Source organism: Talaromyces marneffei, chromosome 8 (genome assembly GCF_009556855.1).
Source record: "Talaromyces marneffei chromosome 8, complete sequence".
Lineage (NCBI taxonomy): Eukaryota > Fungi > Ascomycota > Eurotiomycetes > Eurotiales > Trichocomaceae > Talaromyces > Talaromyces marneffei.
In genome coordinates this window covers 645,283-659,556 of record NC_072355.1, presented here as the reverse complement: position 1 = coordinate 659,556, position 14,274 = coordinate 645,283, and the positions used below count along the sequence as shown (strand labels likewise).

Below are 14,274 nucleotides of genomic sequence, written 5' to 3'. Positions count from 1 at the left end.
CCATAAAGCTTCAGGGCTGTAACTTCCAAGGCCCATCTCCCTACAGCGACCCCCTCCATGATAACGGACACAATTCGGGTTTTGGTCTCTGTATATTCGGCCATTTCGGCAACCCGGATGAGCTACCTGGTGATCATCCCAATACGAATAGACTGGTCTCCACTGTCATTGATGAGTGGTAGTTCAAACATGCAGTCTGGAGACATGGACCTATTCAAGTTCCAAGTATATCGCGCATTCGCATGTAGCTAGCTTGGATGAGGGGATGTAGATCAATTGCCAATGTCTATCATGTTCTACCTACCCTGTAGTACTCCCACTTACATAGGCTATATCCTTCCTATCCTCGGTATGGTGGTTATGGCTGAGCTTACTCCGTACATACTATGGAGTACTCTACTACTCTGTAGCATGCTTATCCAGAGACAGGTCTGGTTCGGCATGCGGAGTCGACGGCGGATTTACCGCAAGGAATGAATGAATGAATGATCCATCCCATGGAATAATGAAAAAATACGTACCATCAATCCTGCACTCTCAACTATCTGGACGGGGTATTCCCGGTAAGATATCCCCAACTCCTCACGAATGTCTTCCATCCCTTGCGTGATTGCATTGATGCCCTCTTGATTCTCACGATGAGGGGAATAGGAGAGCAAACGAGAATGCACGAAAGAAAGACTATCGAATTTGGCAATTTTTTCCGTGTCCCTGGAAACTCCTTTCATAACTAGTATGTTTCTTACGCTGTAATTTGAGGGCAGTTTTCATGTTTGTATTGAAAGTTAATCATCTCAAAAGGGTATCAGCCTCACTATGTAATATGGACTCCGGATGTTAACTAACTAGTGATCGTCCACACTATTGAAGGTAAAAAATACCACGAGTATATACCACGGTACGAAATACTCCAAAACCAAGCTGTCGGGTTAAAGGATCATCATACATGATGATATGATTCACTTGAACTAGATCCTGTAGTTTTCAAAAAAACTATTGACAACTTACGTGCATAGCCTCGTTCTTGACCACGAGGTTAAAACGGGCACTATGTGTTTGGATTCAATATTTCGTGCTTTTCGAGGTTTGGGGTTGTCGAATCAGAGACTTGAATCAAGAAGGTTCAGTTGGTTACTAGTGTTTTAAGGTCACAATGAAGATATATACGACCTGAAAGGCTGAAACACTGCGATGTTGGTGGGCTTCTTTGCGGGTTCTAGATAGAACCGAATCAATAGTCCAGAGATCAGCTACTGCTGATTATAGAAACGGATGTTGTGAAATATGAAACAATTTAGGCATATACTCCCTGTTTGGCAAATATTGATACCTAGATTAACCAACAAAGTTTATAGAAGGGTCTGATCGTGGGCACGGAGATAGTTGCCTGGAAGTTTGAATCTCGTGGCAATGGGATCTTGAATCTTGATAAGTCGATACAAATCTCGAGTCTCCTCGACTAAATTTAAGGTTTCTCTCCTGAACCCTAACTTAATAGAAATCTTTGGTAGGTTTAAGTAAGCGATGTGAATAGTTACAGCTAACTAACTAGTTAACTAACTAAGTTGGTTAGTTAGTTGTAAGTCTATAACATACATGATTAACGTGCTAACCCCTGACAACAACTCGTCGCTATGGCCTCTCTTCAGAGCTGAATAGGATTTGCCTCCAAGTATTCTTCCAGTGAGCGTAATTTGCCACGTGTATTTTGAACAGCCCAATCAACCGCTTTCTCAGAACTAGGTCCCCAGTAACCCCCAAACTCTTCTAAGAAGCCAAACCCATCAGAGAAAACATCAGCGGCAAACGGAATACTATTCTTGAACTCTTCAAGCGTAACCTGCTTATAGACAACAGTCTTACCGCTGGACCGCGAAAGGAGGGCCGCAACCTCTCCTAGGCTGTATAATCTTTCCGCGGCACAGAAAGTTTTGCCTTCGTACTTCTCAGGTTCAGCAAGGATGGAGCCGACTACGTTTCCGACATTCGCGACGGCGTCGATGTAAGGTATTGTACTCGTACGAGGAGCGGGACGGGCAAGAACCCAGGTATCATCCGGAGCTGGCACAGGGCCCAGGAATGGCTGAGTGTGTAGATTCTGCATAAAAAATCCCAAGGATACAAAGGCGTTCCTTATAGGGAGATCTCGAATGTAGTGTTCGATCTTTGCTTTGGCGTCAAAAGGGGTGACATGGCTATATTTGCCGCCGGATATCTCATTGACACCAGGAAGCGTGCTGAAGATGAGATATTCGACACCTTGTCGGACAGCAGCGTCTGCAATTGTCTTTCCGTGACTGAATTCGACCTCCAGACCGTCAGGGGTAAAGGAAGGGACTGTCATGGCAAAGACTGTATGAGCTCCCATTAGGGCTGTATCGATCGAGACAGGGTCCGACACATCAGCCTGGACAACTTCGACCTTGTTTTTGAGTTGTGCAATTTTCTCCGAGTTGACATTACGGGTAATAGCGCGGATTTGGTATTTCTGGCTCAATTCAGGGTCATTGAGCACGTAGTCGATCAGGGAACCACCCTGGACACCTGTTGCGCCGAAGACGGCGAGAATAGAAGACATGTTGATAGAATAAAAGACTTTTTCCTTGTTGCTGTTAACACGATAGATTCAATGGAATATCCTGTTCTCTTTATACCTGCCCAAGGTGTAATTATTTTTCAATAGCTAGAATATACTTAGGGTTGATCTCAAAGCTCGGAAGTTCGGATCGAGACGTGATTGGGCGGTTGGATGCAATTGAGCTTACCAATCGAGCTTACTGGCATTCCCGTCTCGGAAGTTCGCTTCTTCGCATTTTCTCGTTCTCGCTTTCAACTTACAGTCTCATCGATATCATGTCTAATATGAATGAACAGGGACCTATATTGAGAAAATCTCGGTTGGGTTGTCGCGATTGTCGACGTCGCAGGGTCAAAGTTAGTAGTACATAGTTATGGATATACAGATAGCTGCTTACCCGCCTAGTGCGACGAGACGAAACCTGTCTGCTCAAACTGTCGCCGGCGGTATATAAATATCCAGCACTGTGACTGGGGCCCTCATGTGCCTCGCGACACCCGCCAGCCACAGCCGGAAATAGATGCACCGACCTCTCTCCAACTAGATCCAAGCTCAGTGACAAGCAATCCGCAATGGCGGAGTCTGGAATTGCGCTTAATGCACCATTACACGGCGGTCGTGAGCTCCACGATGCCGAGTTGCAACGGCGCTCCCGCAGAGGCGTGGCAGCATACCATACCGCAGCTAGGCTTCGTATCCGAGGTTGTTCTGAATCCTATGCTAGCGCTTTCAGCACTTCACCTGCATGCCCATTCACCGAACGATGCCATGGTTGGTATTGCAATGCAACGGTTTTTTGGCCGTGCGCTTGCCCATCACCGTTATGCGCTATCTGATACCAGCCTGAGCGGTTCGTCGGAGCAGCTCTGGCTTTCTGCCGTCATACTTTGCCATATGTGCTGGCTACTTGAGCACCAAAAGCCGCGGCCTAACGCAGCATATGAGCTTCCTGTACAGGCATTCAAATTGCTTGAAGGGGTTGGTATTATGTTCATACAGAAAAATGTACAAGGCTATGGCTGGCAAGGAGACGAAGCTTTTCCGCGGATAGTGCCGGATGAGGAGCTTCCCATGGCCTCTAGGTTTCAACTACTTGAGATAGAAAAAGATCTGGAGGGTTTGTTTCGAGAATTCGATGTCTCGACCATGCCACACGCCGAGAGGAACATTTACATGGAAGCGAGGGATTACGTATTCTACCATTATCGAGCGTTCTACTCCGGTGAGGACGCCACGACCCTCCAGCGATTTATTGCATATATGGCGGTACGATGTCAAGCGGGTTATAGAGATATGCTACAGTCACACGATCCGCTCGCAATGGCATTGATGGCCAGAATGCTCGTTTTGCTTAATGAACTAGATAATGCTTGGTGGGCAAATGGGAGGGGCGAGTATGAAGTTGTGCAGCAAGATGTCAGGGGAATATGCCAGTTGATGCCTGAGACTCTGCGCTGGACGATGGATTGGCCATGTAAGGTACTAGAGAGGGATATTCTCTTATGTAGGTAGCCCGAGTTGGACGATTAGGGCAAGAAAGATGTCGCATAAACTATGTATTATTATTGGGACCACCAAGCATAATTTTTTATTCAAGATAAATATTGAGAAGTATTAACTTATTCAATACCAAAGCCTCTGACTAACTACTCTAGGGCTCTATGACTCTTACTCGGCATATGCAAACTTCTTAGAGCCTTAGTTGTCCCTTTATCCCTACGTCAAACGCTTCCTGGTTGACAGACCAACTTTTTGCCTGACATTTTATCAGATCTGGATTCTCTACTCCGTAATTGTCGACACGACTCTACTTGGTATTACTCTGTCGGGTTCACGCTCCACTCGCCTCATCCCTTGTCGACTCCATTGAGGCTTGAGTGTATCTAATGATAGGGAACTAAGGTTACCCTTCGTCAGTGTAAAATTGCGAACGGGACTCGCTAAGACTCGTGGCCTTTAGTCTTTTTTAAAGTTTGTCTACACAGAGTTTGCATGTACTGACTCTATTCAGACATTAAACTCTTCTCTCATCCAAGCGTACGTAACCCGGAAGAATCGACCATTAAACTCCGCGCGGAGTTTAAATACATAGAGGTCTAGACGCGATGCTTGTTGTACACCATACATAAGTACTTTTCTAGACCAAGCGCATACTACAAGTCATACAAAACGAGCACGTTTATTCTCGTTTCACCATGCAGCGACTGATCACTCGATATGCGATGCGTGTTTAGACCATCTAGACTGCCTGCAGCAGGACCAAAGGGTACGTGTGTTGCACAAGTACTGTGAAACCCTCTCTCATCCTAATTCGTCGATGCACACATACGTACGTAGTAGTTAGAGAAGAAGAGAGTAAAAAAGCAATGACGGATTTCCTCCGATTCGTTACAAACTTACAAACAGTCGGGGTATCTCCGTACGGAGAATACCAGCCATTGATCCACCTACGTCTGCTGGACTGTTTGGAAATAGTATTCGCATTGATGCTACGGGACGTAACTTCAGCTAATGAGGCTGACGGCAGTGTGTTCTTGACTATTGAACCCAATCCTCAATGAATCCAACATGTACTTTAATCGAACCAACAGTGAATCATCCAAACTGTCGGTAGCACAGCCTGCCAGGCCTGGTAACTATTCTTGCCACAGTATGTACGTGCTTAAAACATTCCTAAAATTTACACCCACGCATCTCCCTTGATTGGCTCAACAACACGCAGGATCACCAGCCTAACCACAACCAGCTAGCACTGTCCTACCGTAAAGAGCGCGGCAATTGGCCCGATAAGCCGATTAGCTTTGCCATGCATCTCACATGACTCGAGGTACATTGTGCTGTGTACTTTACTACGTACGTACGTTGGGTATCTTACGGTCTTACCCCGTACATAACTATCCATACGCATTAACTAAGTACTCGTTACGGAACAGTATTTCATGTTTGTTTCTATTTTCCGCCTTTTTACGCGCAACCGGAACTGAAATATCCGAGTTGATGGGGGGAGATCCTTCTCATCCGCACTCTGGCAGATTTTATAAATGCTAGTTAACTGACTCCTGTGAGCCCGGAGACTGAGTTATGGAATGATTCATGTTTGACATGTTAGGATTTAGTTATGTACCTAGTAAGTTAGCTAACTTTACATAAGGTTAAGCGAGATTTGATCAATCTGCGTCCAGTATCATTGTCGTTGCCGAAGTTCAAACTATGTTGCGAGTAACGTAGTTACTCTGTAAAGTTATTTGTCACTGTCAATAATGTCTGTGTGTATGTACTTATCTTGGAAACCACGTTGGCGACTAGTGAACTTTGAAAGTCGTGTTGTGGATAAGAGTGTTACAATTAACTAACTCATCTATCTCGATGGATCAGTTACTAGATTGGTGATAATCTATTTGTTTGTGCTCCAGAAATTATGTTACTGGAGAACACTCATTTGTGGACCGGCCCGTACCGGTAGGATTCGCAGAAGCATTACTTCTCTCTGGTGATGCAAATTTAACAAGCTCACATCAGCAGGCAACTATATGATCAATTAGTTATATGAAGCTCATAAATTGACACTATCATGCATATTATAAGTTGTAAATCATAACATCGTAGCATTGATGACGGCTAACGGGCTAGCAGAGCCCGGCAATATGGTTAACCTCATGGAGTCCCCGTCCATAGTCTCCAGAGTGCAATTGACTCGGGACTTAGTATCTTAGTTGCGTATGTATTATCGGCTTGGCCGTGAAGATTCTGAATGGTGCTATCATCACTACGACAAGTCTGCATGATTGATCGTCATTGTAATGCATCCAATCGAGATTACGACTCCCAACCAGAGGAGGAAAAAGCTGGTCAGATGATGTCCAGGTTCGCAGTGCTACTAACTAGGAATAGAAAGTATGGGCGAGGAGCTATTACTCTGTACAGAGTATGTCTCTGCCAGTCTATGGAGTGTCGTGATTACACTTTACACACAGATTTCATCGAGGTCAGTGAGTGCGAGAGAGAGAGAATCTGGACTCTGATCAGACAAGATTGAAGCAGGTAAAAAAAGCCTGAGCAGTCGGAACAGAACTAGAACCCGCCTGTCGAGTCGAGTACGGTCCTTTTCGGGTAAGGTTGAAGAAAAAGAAGGTTTAACATGCCGAAGGTTAATTATAATACGGAGGATCCGTACGGCGTATTATTTTGCGTATTTTCATTTGCTACGTAGCGATCGAGCGGACCTGAGCCAGTCTGACGGGTCATTCTATTATCTTTAAGTATTTACTACGAGTAGGTATGTACTATGTGCGCGTACGTGGACGGCTCTATTTATACGTAGTCCAGAGTCTGAGAGCGAAACTATTTCGCAAAAGGCATCGATTTGGCCCCATATTCACTGTTATGCTCAGAATCGCGATTACTGTTCAGCGATTTATGCATGCACAAGAACATACTCAACAATACCACCTTACTCCATCAGGAAGGAGTAGCAATCAATCAGCATGGCCGACTAGACTCAGACTAGACACTGTACTGTACACTGTAGAGAGACAGACGAGAAGGCCTAGAGTAAGGCGAGGATTAAGCAATGGCACTAGAACGACTAAACCCTGAAGAAAACAGACTAACGACCAACCAGGAGAGGTCTTGTACGTTTGCTCTCCTTCAGGGTTAGCGTGGTTTATCTCCCCGTCGGAATAGGAGTCGCAGGAGCCGGGAGTAGGAGCATACAGCCAATAGTGGGTGGGACGTGGCGATAGTAGGCTCCTGCCTGATGACATCTAAACTAATTGGGGATGGTGCATATGAGGAGAGCGGCAGGAGTGGGGCGGGATGGCCCAGATGGACCCTTGGAGGCCAATGGAGGGTACACGGTCATGCATGCCCGCCAATAAACACAGCCGAAGTGGGTCGGGACGAGGCTCAAAGCGGGATAGTCATCCAGTCTCTCAGCAGACCCTCCCAGTGACACTAACAACGGCACTAAGCGTTCAAGATTCGCCGGCCTCGTTTAGAATACGTATTTACGTTACGTTACAGTGGAATTGCCCAAGGTTGGCCATGACAGATCGGTGTAATCAGTCGTTTTGGTAATAAGCATACAGGCTACTTCAGTTAGGGTTCCGGCTGAGTCCCCTGGTGTTCCCTCTTTCGTCTTGTCTGGGTAATCCGTGAGCTTCCTCTCGATACCTCGTTTAGTACATACATATTTTCAACAGTAATACGCACGCCATACCACCACGAGGTTGAAGGTTCGCTGTAGTATTTCCACTTAAAGTTAACTTTCACGCAATCGAGTACAAATAATACAGACTCCGTTCCTGCAACTGATAGTATCGATACGTATGATAATCTGACCAGTTCTCCCGGGGAGTGTGTACATTATTATATACACTACCCGCCTGCCTGTCGATCTTGCCTGGAAATCCTTTCCCTCATTACTTTCCATCACCACACCTACACTGCACCTTTCTCAACACTCTCACCAGCTGCCATTAACCTGACTCGACTGACTCGACGTATAACGGCCGACTGTTGTGATTCCGAACGATTAAGTCATATCGGTGGTAGCGTCGACCCGTGCAGAGATCAGAAGATACAATGAAAACATCGATACCGTCGGATGTCTGGGAGAAGAAGAAGGCGTTGATCGCTCGTTTGTACAAAGACGAGGAATGGCCGTTGAAGCAGGTGATTAAACAGATTCGCACAGAAGATTTCAATCCCAGGTATGTTGCACTGGACGTCTATCTTGCGGCTGAACTTATGTTTCAAGATCTCATCCGTACTAATCGACGATAGCGAAACACAACTACGAAGTCGTCTGAAGAAATGGAGAGTCACCAAGCCGTCCCGCCAGATACGAAAGAAACCCGCCGGTGAGCAGGGAGATAACAATGATGAAGAGTATGAAGAGGATGGAACCGAAGAAATGTCTCCCGTGGAGACGAGGAACAGCAAGTGTGATGTTAAGAACACTACACCAAATACGTCCGCCATGGCAATTCCCACACCACCACAGTCGCAGCATTCTCAAAGTGAAAACCTCGCACTCACTCGTGAATGGTACCCGACAGACGTCTGGGTTCAGTCGCAGCAGGAACAACAACAACAACATATTTCCCCACAACAAGCTGTAATAGTCACACAGCCAGAGGTTGTCGCTACACAGGCTTGGACCGGATCGATTTCTGCACCTAGTCCTATTACCACTACCACACCAGAACAACATCCATCTCATGGCTCGGTCAGTCAGATCAATACTCCCGTAATCACGCAGTTTGCTACACATGCTCTTCCTGCCTACGATTTCCCTCAACAACCACAACAACCATCGCCAACAAACAGCATTCCTCAACCACAAACAACTCATGTCCTGTCACCAACCTACGTTTCTCCGACCTATGCCATGGCCCACATCTCATACCCACAACCCGCACCACCGACAGCAACGCACTGGCCTACAGGAAACGACTATATCGAACCAGACTCCAACCCAGCCGCAGCAATCTCCATGCAGCCAACCAGCTGGTATACAAGTTTGTACGATGCAGCAGGCGCCGCCGCGACAAACACAGCATACTACCATGGTCGTGCTGTGAATCCTGTTTCCGGATACAACAACCCGATTATGCAACATATGCCTTCTCCGCAGGAAATGGGCACGTCGTACCAAGTTCAAGCACATGCGCATGCACAGACGCAAGCACAACCCATGACAGCAGCCCCGGGTTACCATGGATATGACGAGGGCGTCTCTGTGCGACCTTGGCGACGGGCAACGACATCACACTATACACCCGAGTATGCCCCGGGGGTTGTTCGGGTTGATCGACAGGGTCGTCAACGCAAGCCTGTGCCAGATCGAAAACGCAAGGAATCGGTGGAAGAGATGGATCTTTTGGCTCAACAGCAACATCACCAAGAACATGAGCAGTTGCAGTCAATGCAGCAATCCATGCATCCTGCTTACCAGCCTCAGCCACAACACCCCCAATACATTGCTGCAGGCCATTCGCAGCCATTGATTCCTCACGATATCTATGCTTATGCTGGTCATGAGCAATTATTACAGAGGCCTCTGGGTCATTGAGCATCGCTCGATCCTTGTGTAGCATAGTTTGGAGTCCATGATTAACTGCATTATTGGCGTTGGTGGTTGTTGTTTTGGTTATGATGTCGGTTATCTGATCGCCATCAGCATCAATTCACATATTGTGTTATATATGAATATATCTACATGTATATACCCCTGCGAATTTCTTTTTAACTCGGCGGTCACCAGGAGTTTCTGTCTGTTTCTTTCTCTACCTTTTGGCGTCCTTTTTGGGTGGTACATTTCTGATTTCCGTCTTGTTCGTTCTACATCTTTATTCGTGCACTGATTATCAGAAAATTGGGAGGAGTCGAGAAAAGGAAAAGGGTCAACGGCGCTGACGGATTGAAACTTGTATTTATCTTTGTGATATGAATGAGAAGTCTGAAGTACACATCGAGCTACATTATTCTCAATCGTAAATGTAGTATCGCAGACTGATGTATCTGAAGTGACAGTTTAATATGTAGATCGTATTTCAGTTGGAGTAACCGAATGGGCCGAGGCAATCAGCGTAAAGTTTAACTGCCTTGAGCAATGCTTCCCCGCAAACCCAACTTCTATCGTAGTTATCTCCGCTGTCAACTTTCTGATTATCAACAACTAAGAGATTATCTGTGATTTGAACATACAATTACTTGATACCCCGTTACTTGTCTAGAAGAGATATACACAATGCGCGCCATCCAAATCAGCGAATATGTCAAGGTATACCCTCGTCCAGCATTCATCTTGCTTAGTGGCACACCTAACTGATAGCTAAATAGGGCCCCCTTGACCTCAAAATAACCGACCTGCCCACACCCTCCCCAACAAAAGACAAATACCTCATTGAAATCCACTCCGCCGGCACAAACTTCTTCGACATCCTCCAAATCCAGGGCAAATACCAACACCAACCGCCTTTCCCATGGATATCCGGCATGGAATTCGCCGGCAGTATTCTGGCAACTCCTACATCTGCCGGAAACCACAAATTCAAAGTTGGCGATAGAGTCTTTGGTGCCTCCCAAGGCGCTTATGCGACTCACATCCTTGCGCCTGAGGCATCGCTTTTCCCGGTACCCAGAGGATGGAGTTTTGCGGACGCAGCGGGTCTGTTTGTCACAGCGCCGACTTCATATGGCGGTCTTGTGACGCGCGCAAATGTGCAGGCTGGTGAATGGGTTCTTGTACATGCTGCTGCCGGCGGTGTCGGGTTAGCTGCTGTTCAGATTGCGAAAGCTCTAGGCGCCACAGTCATTGCGGCTACGGGGTCAGAAGAAAAGGGCCAAGTTGCGAGACGGTTTGGGGCGGATTATGTGGTTAATTATCGTGCCGACAAAAATTGGCCGGAGCAAGTTAAGAAGCTTTGCAAAGAGAATCGAAAGGGCAATGGAAAGGCTGGCGTTGATGTTGTTTATGATCCTGTGGGAATGATTGATCAGAGTTTGAAATGTGTCGCATGGAATGCGAGGTTGTTGGTCATTGGGTTTGCGGCAGGTACAATTGAGAAGGTTGCTCTCAACCGTGTCCTTCTTAAAAATGTGAGCATTATCGGGATACATTGGGGTCAATACATGAACTTTGAGCGTGAAACGGTGCCTGTGGTCTGGAAGGGCATCTTTGATTTGATCGATCAGGGCAAGTTTAAGAGTACGGCGTTTACGGACGAGAATTTTATTGGGCTGGAGAGTGTGCCGAGGGCACTGAAAGCATTAGGAAGTAGGGGGACTTGGGGGAAGGTTGTGGTCAAGATTGTGGATGATAAAGGAAAATTATAGAAGTCTGTACATAGGTAGCTACCTAGCTAACTCTGACGAATATCTACAATAGAATGTAGTGCGCAAGGAGTCATGCTCTCGTAGTGATTATCCTCTCACTCCACGAAACGTAAAGCGAGGGGAAAAGCGAGACATAAACATGAACTATGAAGGCCCTAATATAAATTATTCTTGCAATCCCTTCGCACGAAAAGAAAAATCCCACAGACCGAAGTCTGAGGATTCTTCTTCCCCCAATACCAGCTCCAGTACTATACATGCACAAAACGTGCGAGGTGTATTGACTGTTCCCGAAAGAGTTCCATGGTATATAGTATGCTTGACCGGTATCAGAACCCGACAAAATATCGGATCGGATCGGCGTCAAGTGGAACAACTGGATGGGGGAGGATTGCGTCGTTCGTCTGCTCGTTTTGTATGCTCATAGCCAGTGACTCTTTCTGGTTCGGTTCGAACCAATTCGAGGTTGTCAATCAAGATGGCACCTCTAACAATGGGTTTTCGGTGTTTTCAGCGCGACGAGGACGTTGATTGCGTCCTGCATTATTACATACCATCTATTTCCAACATCAAGAAATAGGAGTAGAAGTGATTGCAGGAGCACGAAGCCCAGCACGGTCATAGGTTGAAGAGCACATGGGGAGCGTCGAAGGTGTAAATCTGTAAATTTAAATAAACAACAGAAGAAAACTCGGATGGATAAAAAGATTAAGCGGATATTTCACGTGACCTTCCAGTAACTGATCACGTGGGGTCACTGGATTAGGAAGCCCTAATTTGACATGACACGGGCTGTAACAAAGTATACGTAGTAAGTACACACAAGTTTCTGGAAGTTTTAGGGACAGTTAAGACTTAGTTAAAGCGATCAAGATATAGAAGTTGGATATTTGCAAGAAATGGACTAAGAGTACTATGTTTCTTGTCTCGAACAACAACCGAACGGTTCTTATCATAAGCTAGCTAATTATTCCTCGATGAATCCGCGGATAGATTGATTAACCTGATGGATGGCCTAGGTCTAGGTATTGAAATTGACGAGGACAAGGTTCCAGAGCCGTAAGTAAATGTGCAAGTATGGCGCAGTCCGAGTTTCCAAGGGCCTGGCGGAGAGTGGAGAGAGTGGTAGAAATGCTATCTTGTATAGTGAGAAGCCCATTATGTAGAGTGCATGGCGTCCGGTATTTAAATACTTGTAAATTTTTGAATGGACTCATTTCACCACGTTCTACTCATTTGAAACATATAAGACTTAGTGTCAATTGTTCACTCAGCAATGTTGCAACTTGCTAATTACAGGCTGGCTTTTGCAGAAGTTGATGTGAGACTCCCGCCCGACATTTATTATTCTTGCAGCTGTTGACACTTCTCGTTATCAGGTATCTCACTCGTTATATGGCGAATATACCTCCAGAAGCCATCGACCCAATGGTTAGCACTGTTACCTCTTCACCGATACTGTCCTTATATGTGGCGTCAAGGATCGTCGCGATGGATTATATCAAATGAAACTGGATCGAACATTGGATCCTGGGTTGAAGCACAAGAGAAAAAGGTTCATGATATTCCCGGCAGTCCTGAAGAAGTTCAGTGTTCGAGTATACTTGCATACCTAGACCGCTGAAATTATTTGCGGGAGATGCATGTTGGGCAATAGAGCTTTGAGAATTTCCATTCAGGCTATTTAATATTTACGAAAACGGGAAATTCCGAAGTAGTGGAGGTGGAGAGATCCTGACATCCAGATCTTGCAGCTTTGATCGTTGAGTAAAGTCAACTGCGAAATGGATGAATGCCGAGCGTATGCCTATAGGCTCCAAGAAGTCCATACCGATCAAGTCGTGTGTATAGGTATCAAAAGTAAAGTTAATGGCAGGATATATCAACTTCACGCATCACTTCTCTTCTTATACTCTTCATCACTCACAGCCTCATGCCACACCGTCTCTCCAAGCCCAACAACAAAATGAGTCATCAAAGAGCCATCATCCGCACCATGCCAATGCGTCGTTCCTGCGGGCGCCCAAACAGTATCTCCAGCTTTGATTCGACGAGCCTCTTTGCCCTTGTCGCAGACCCAGCCCGACCCTGAAAGTACGCGGATGACTTGTCCGCCTTCATGTGTGTGCCAGTGTGTTCGGGCACAGGGAGTAAATGTGACATTAGCCATTACGACCGATGTGTCCCGGTTGATTAAATCCATGTAGACTTCGCCGGTGAAGGTAGCTGTGGGTTTTGCGACTGCTTGGTTGGTTACGGATGAACCGCGGACGATGATTCCTTCAGGCATGGTGTCAATGGATGAGACAGGAAATTTTTGAAATTGTATGTGTACTAGAATATCGAGTAAGACTTTGATTTTAAAACGTTATGAATTGAAAGACTCGGGCCCACAATGCAGCTTATAGAATGAAGAGAGGTGGTTAAACTTCAAAATATCCTCAAAAGCGAGCAGGAAAGGTCGGGTCTAATTACGTACTGATCACCTAGTTAACTAACTAGTTAACTAGTCAACTAGTTAGTCCCATGCATAGATGAGTAAGCCGGTTACAGTAATAACTACTAGCTTTATGGCGTTACTCTGAATACATATGAGGCGATTTTAGGGCGTATGAAAATTGCATTTAAAGTCAATTCTTCTACCCTTTTGGGTAACTAACTAGTTAGTTATATAGAGCATCTAGTTGTCTATCTAATCACCAACTGGCCCCGAAACCCTAAGTAGGGTTATCGGCTGGCCGGGCAATCTTATCAGTTCACCCCCCGGAACCGAATTGGACCACGGACTAGTTAAGTTAGCCAATACACTGGCCCCGTGAAGTTGATGCAGAACTCGTAGACACTAGCCTATGAAT

The 14,274-nt window shown here is 45.9% G+C and overlaps 5 protein-coding genes across 5 annotated transcripts; 3 read left to right on the top strand and 2 right to left on the bottom strand.

Annotated features, from left to right (window-relative positions):
• Positions 1-1,645: 1,645 nt before the first annotated feature.
• Positions 1,646-2,578, bottom strand: EYB26_009586 (uncharacterized protein; the record flags this gene model as incomplete). Its single annotated transcript, XM_054268836.1, has 1 exon — positions 1,646-2,578. The coding sequence occupies one exon, from the start codon at positions 2,576-2,578 to the stop codon at positions 1,646-1,648; it is 933 nt and encodes a 310-aa protein (XP_054124811.1).
• Positions 2,579-2,853: 275 nt separating this feature from the next.
• On the top strand, positions 2,854-4,280 carry EYB26_009585 (uncharacterized protein; the record flags this gene model as incomplete). The annotated part of the gene is made up of 3 exons (XM_054268835.1): positions 2,854-2,934; positions 2,984-4,052; positions 4,234-4,280. 3 exons carry the CDS (start codon positions 2,854-2,856, stop codon positions 4,278-4,280), a joined length of 1,197 nt encoding a protein of 398 aa, XP_054124810.1.
• A 3,881-nt stretch (positions 4,281-8,161) lies between these two features.
• On the top strand, positions 8,162-9,653 carry EYB26_009584 (uncharacterized protein; the record flags this gene model as incomplete). Its single annotated transcript, XM_054268834.1, has 2 exons — positions 8,162-8,289; positions 8,363-9,653. 2 exons carry the CDS (start codon positions 8,162-8,164, stop codon positions 9,651-9,653), a joined length of 1,419 nt encoding a protein of 472 aa, XP_054124809.1.
• Positions 9,654-10,331: 678 nt separating this feature from the next.
• Positions 10,332-11,419, top strand: EYB26_009583 (uncharacterized protein; the record flags this gene model as incomplete). The annotated part of the gene is made up of 2 exons (XM_054268833.1): positions 10,332-10,364; positions 10,424-11,419. The coding sequence occupies 2 exons, from the start codon at positions 10,332-10,334 to the stop codon at positions 11,417-11,419; spliced, it is 1,029 nt and encodes a 342-aa protein (XP_054124808.1).
• A 1,888-nt stretch (positions 11,420-13,307) lies between these two features.
• On the bottom strand, positions 13,308-13,709 carry EYB26_009582 (uncharacterized protein; the record flags this gene model as incomplete). Its single annotated transcript, XM_054268832.1, has 1 exon — positions 13,308-13,709. One exon carries the CDS (start codon positions 13,707-13,709, stop codon positions 13,308-13,310), a length of 402 nt encoding a protein of 133 aa, XP_054124807.1.
• Positions 13,710-14,274: the final 565 nt, after the last annotated feature.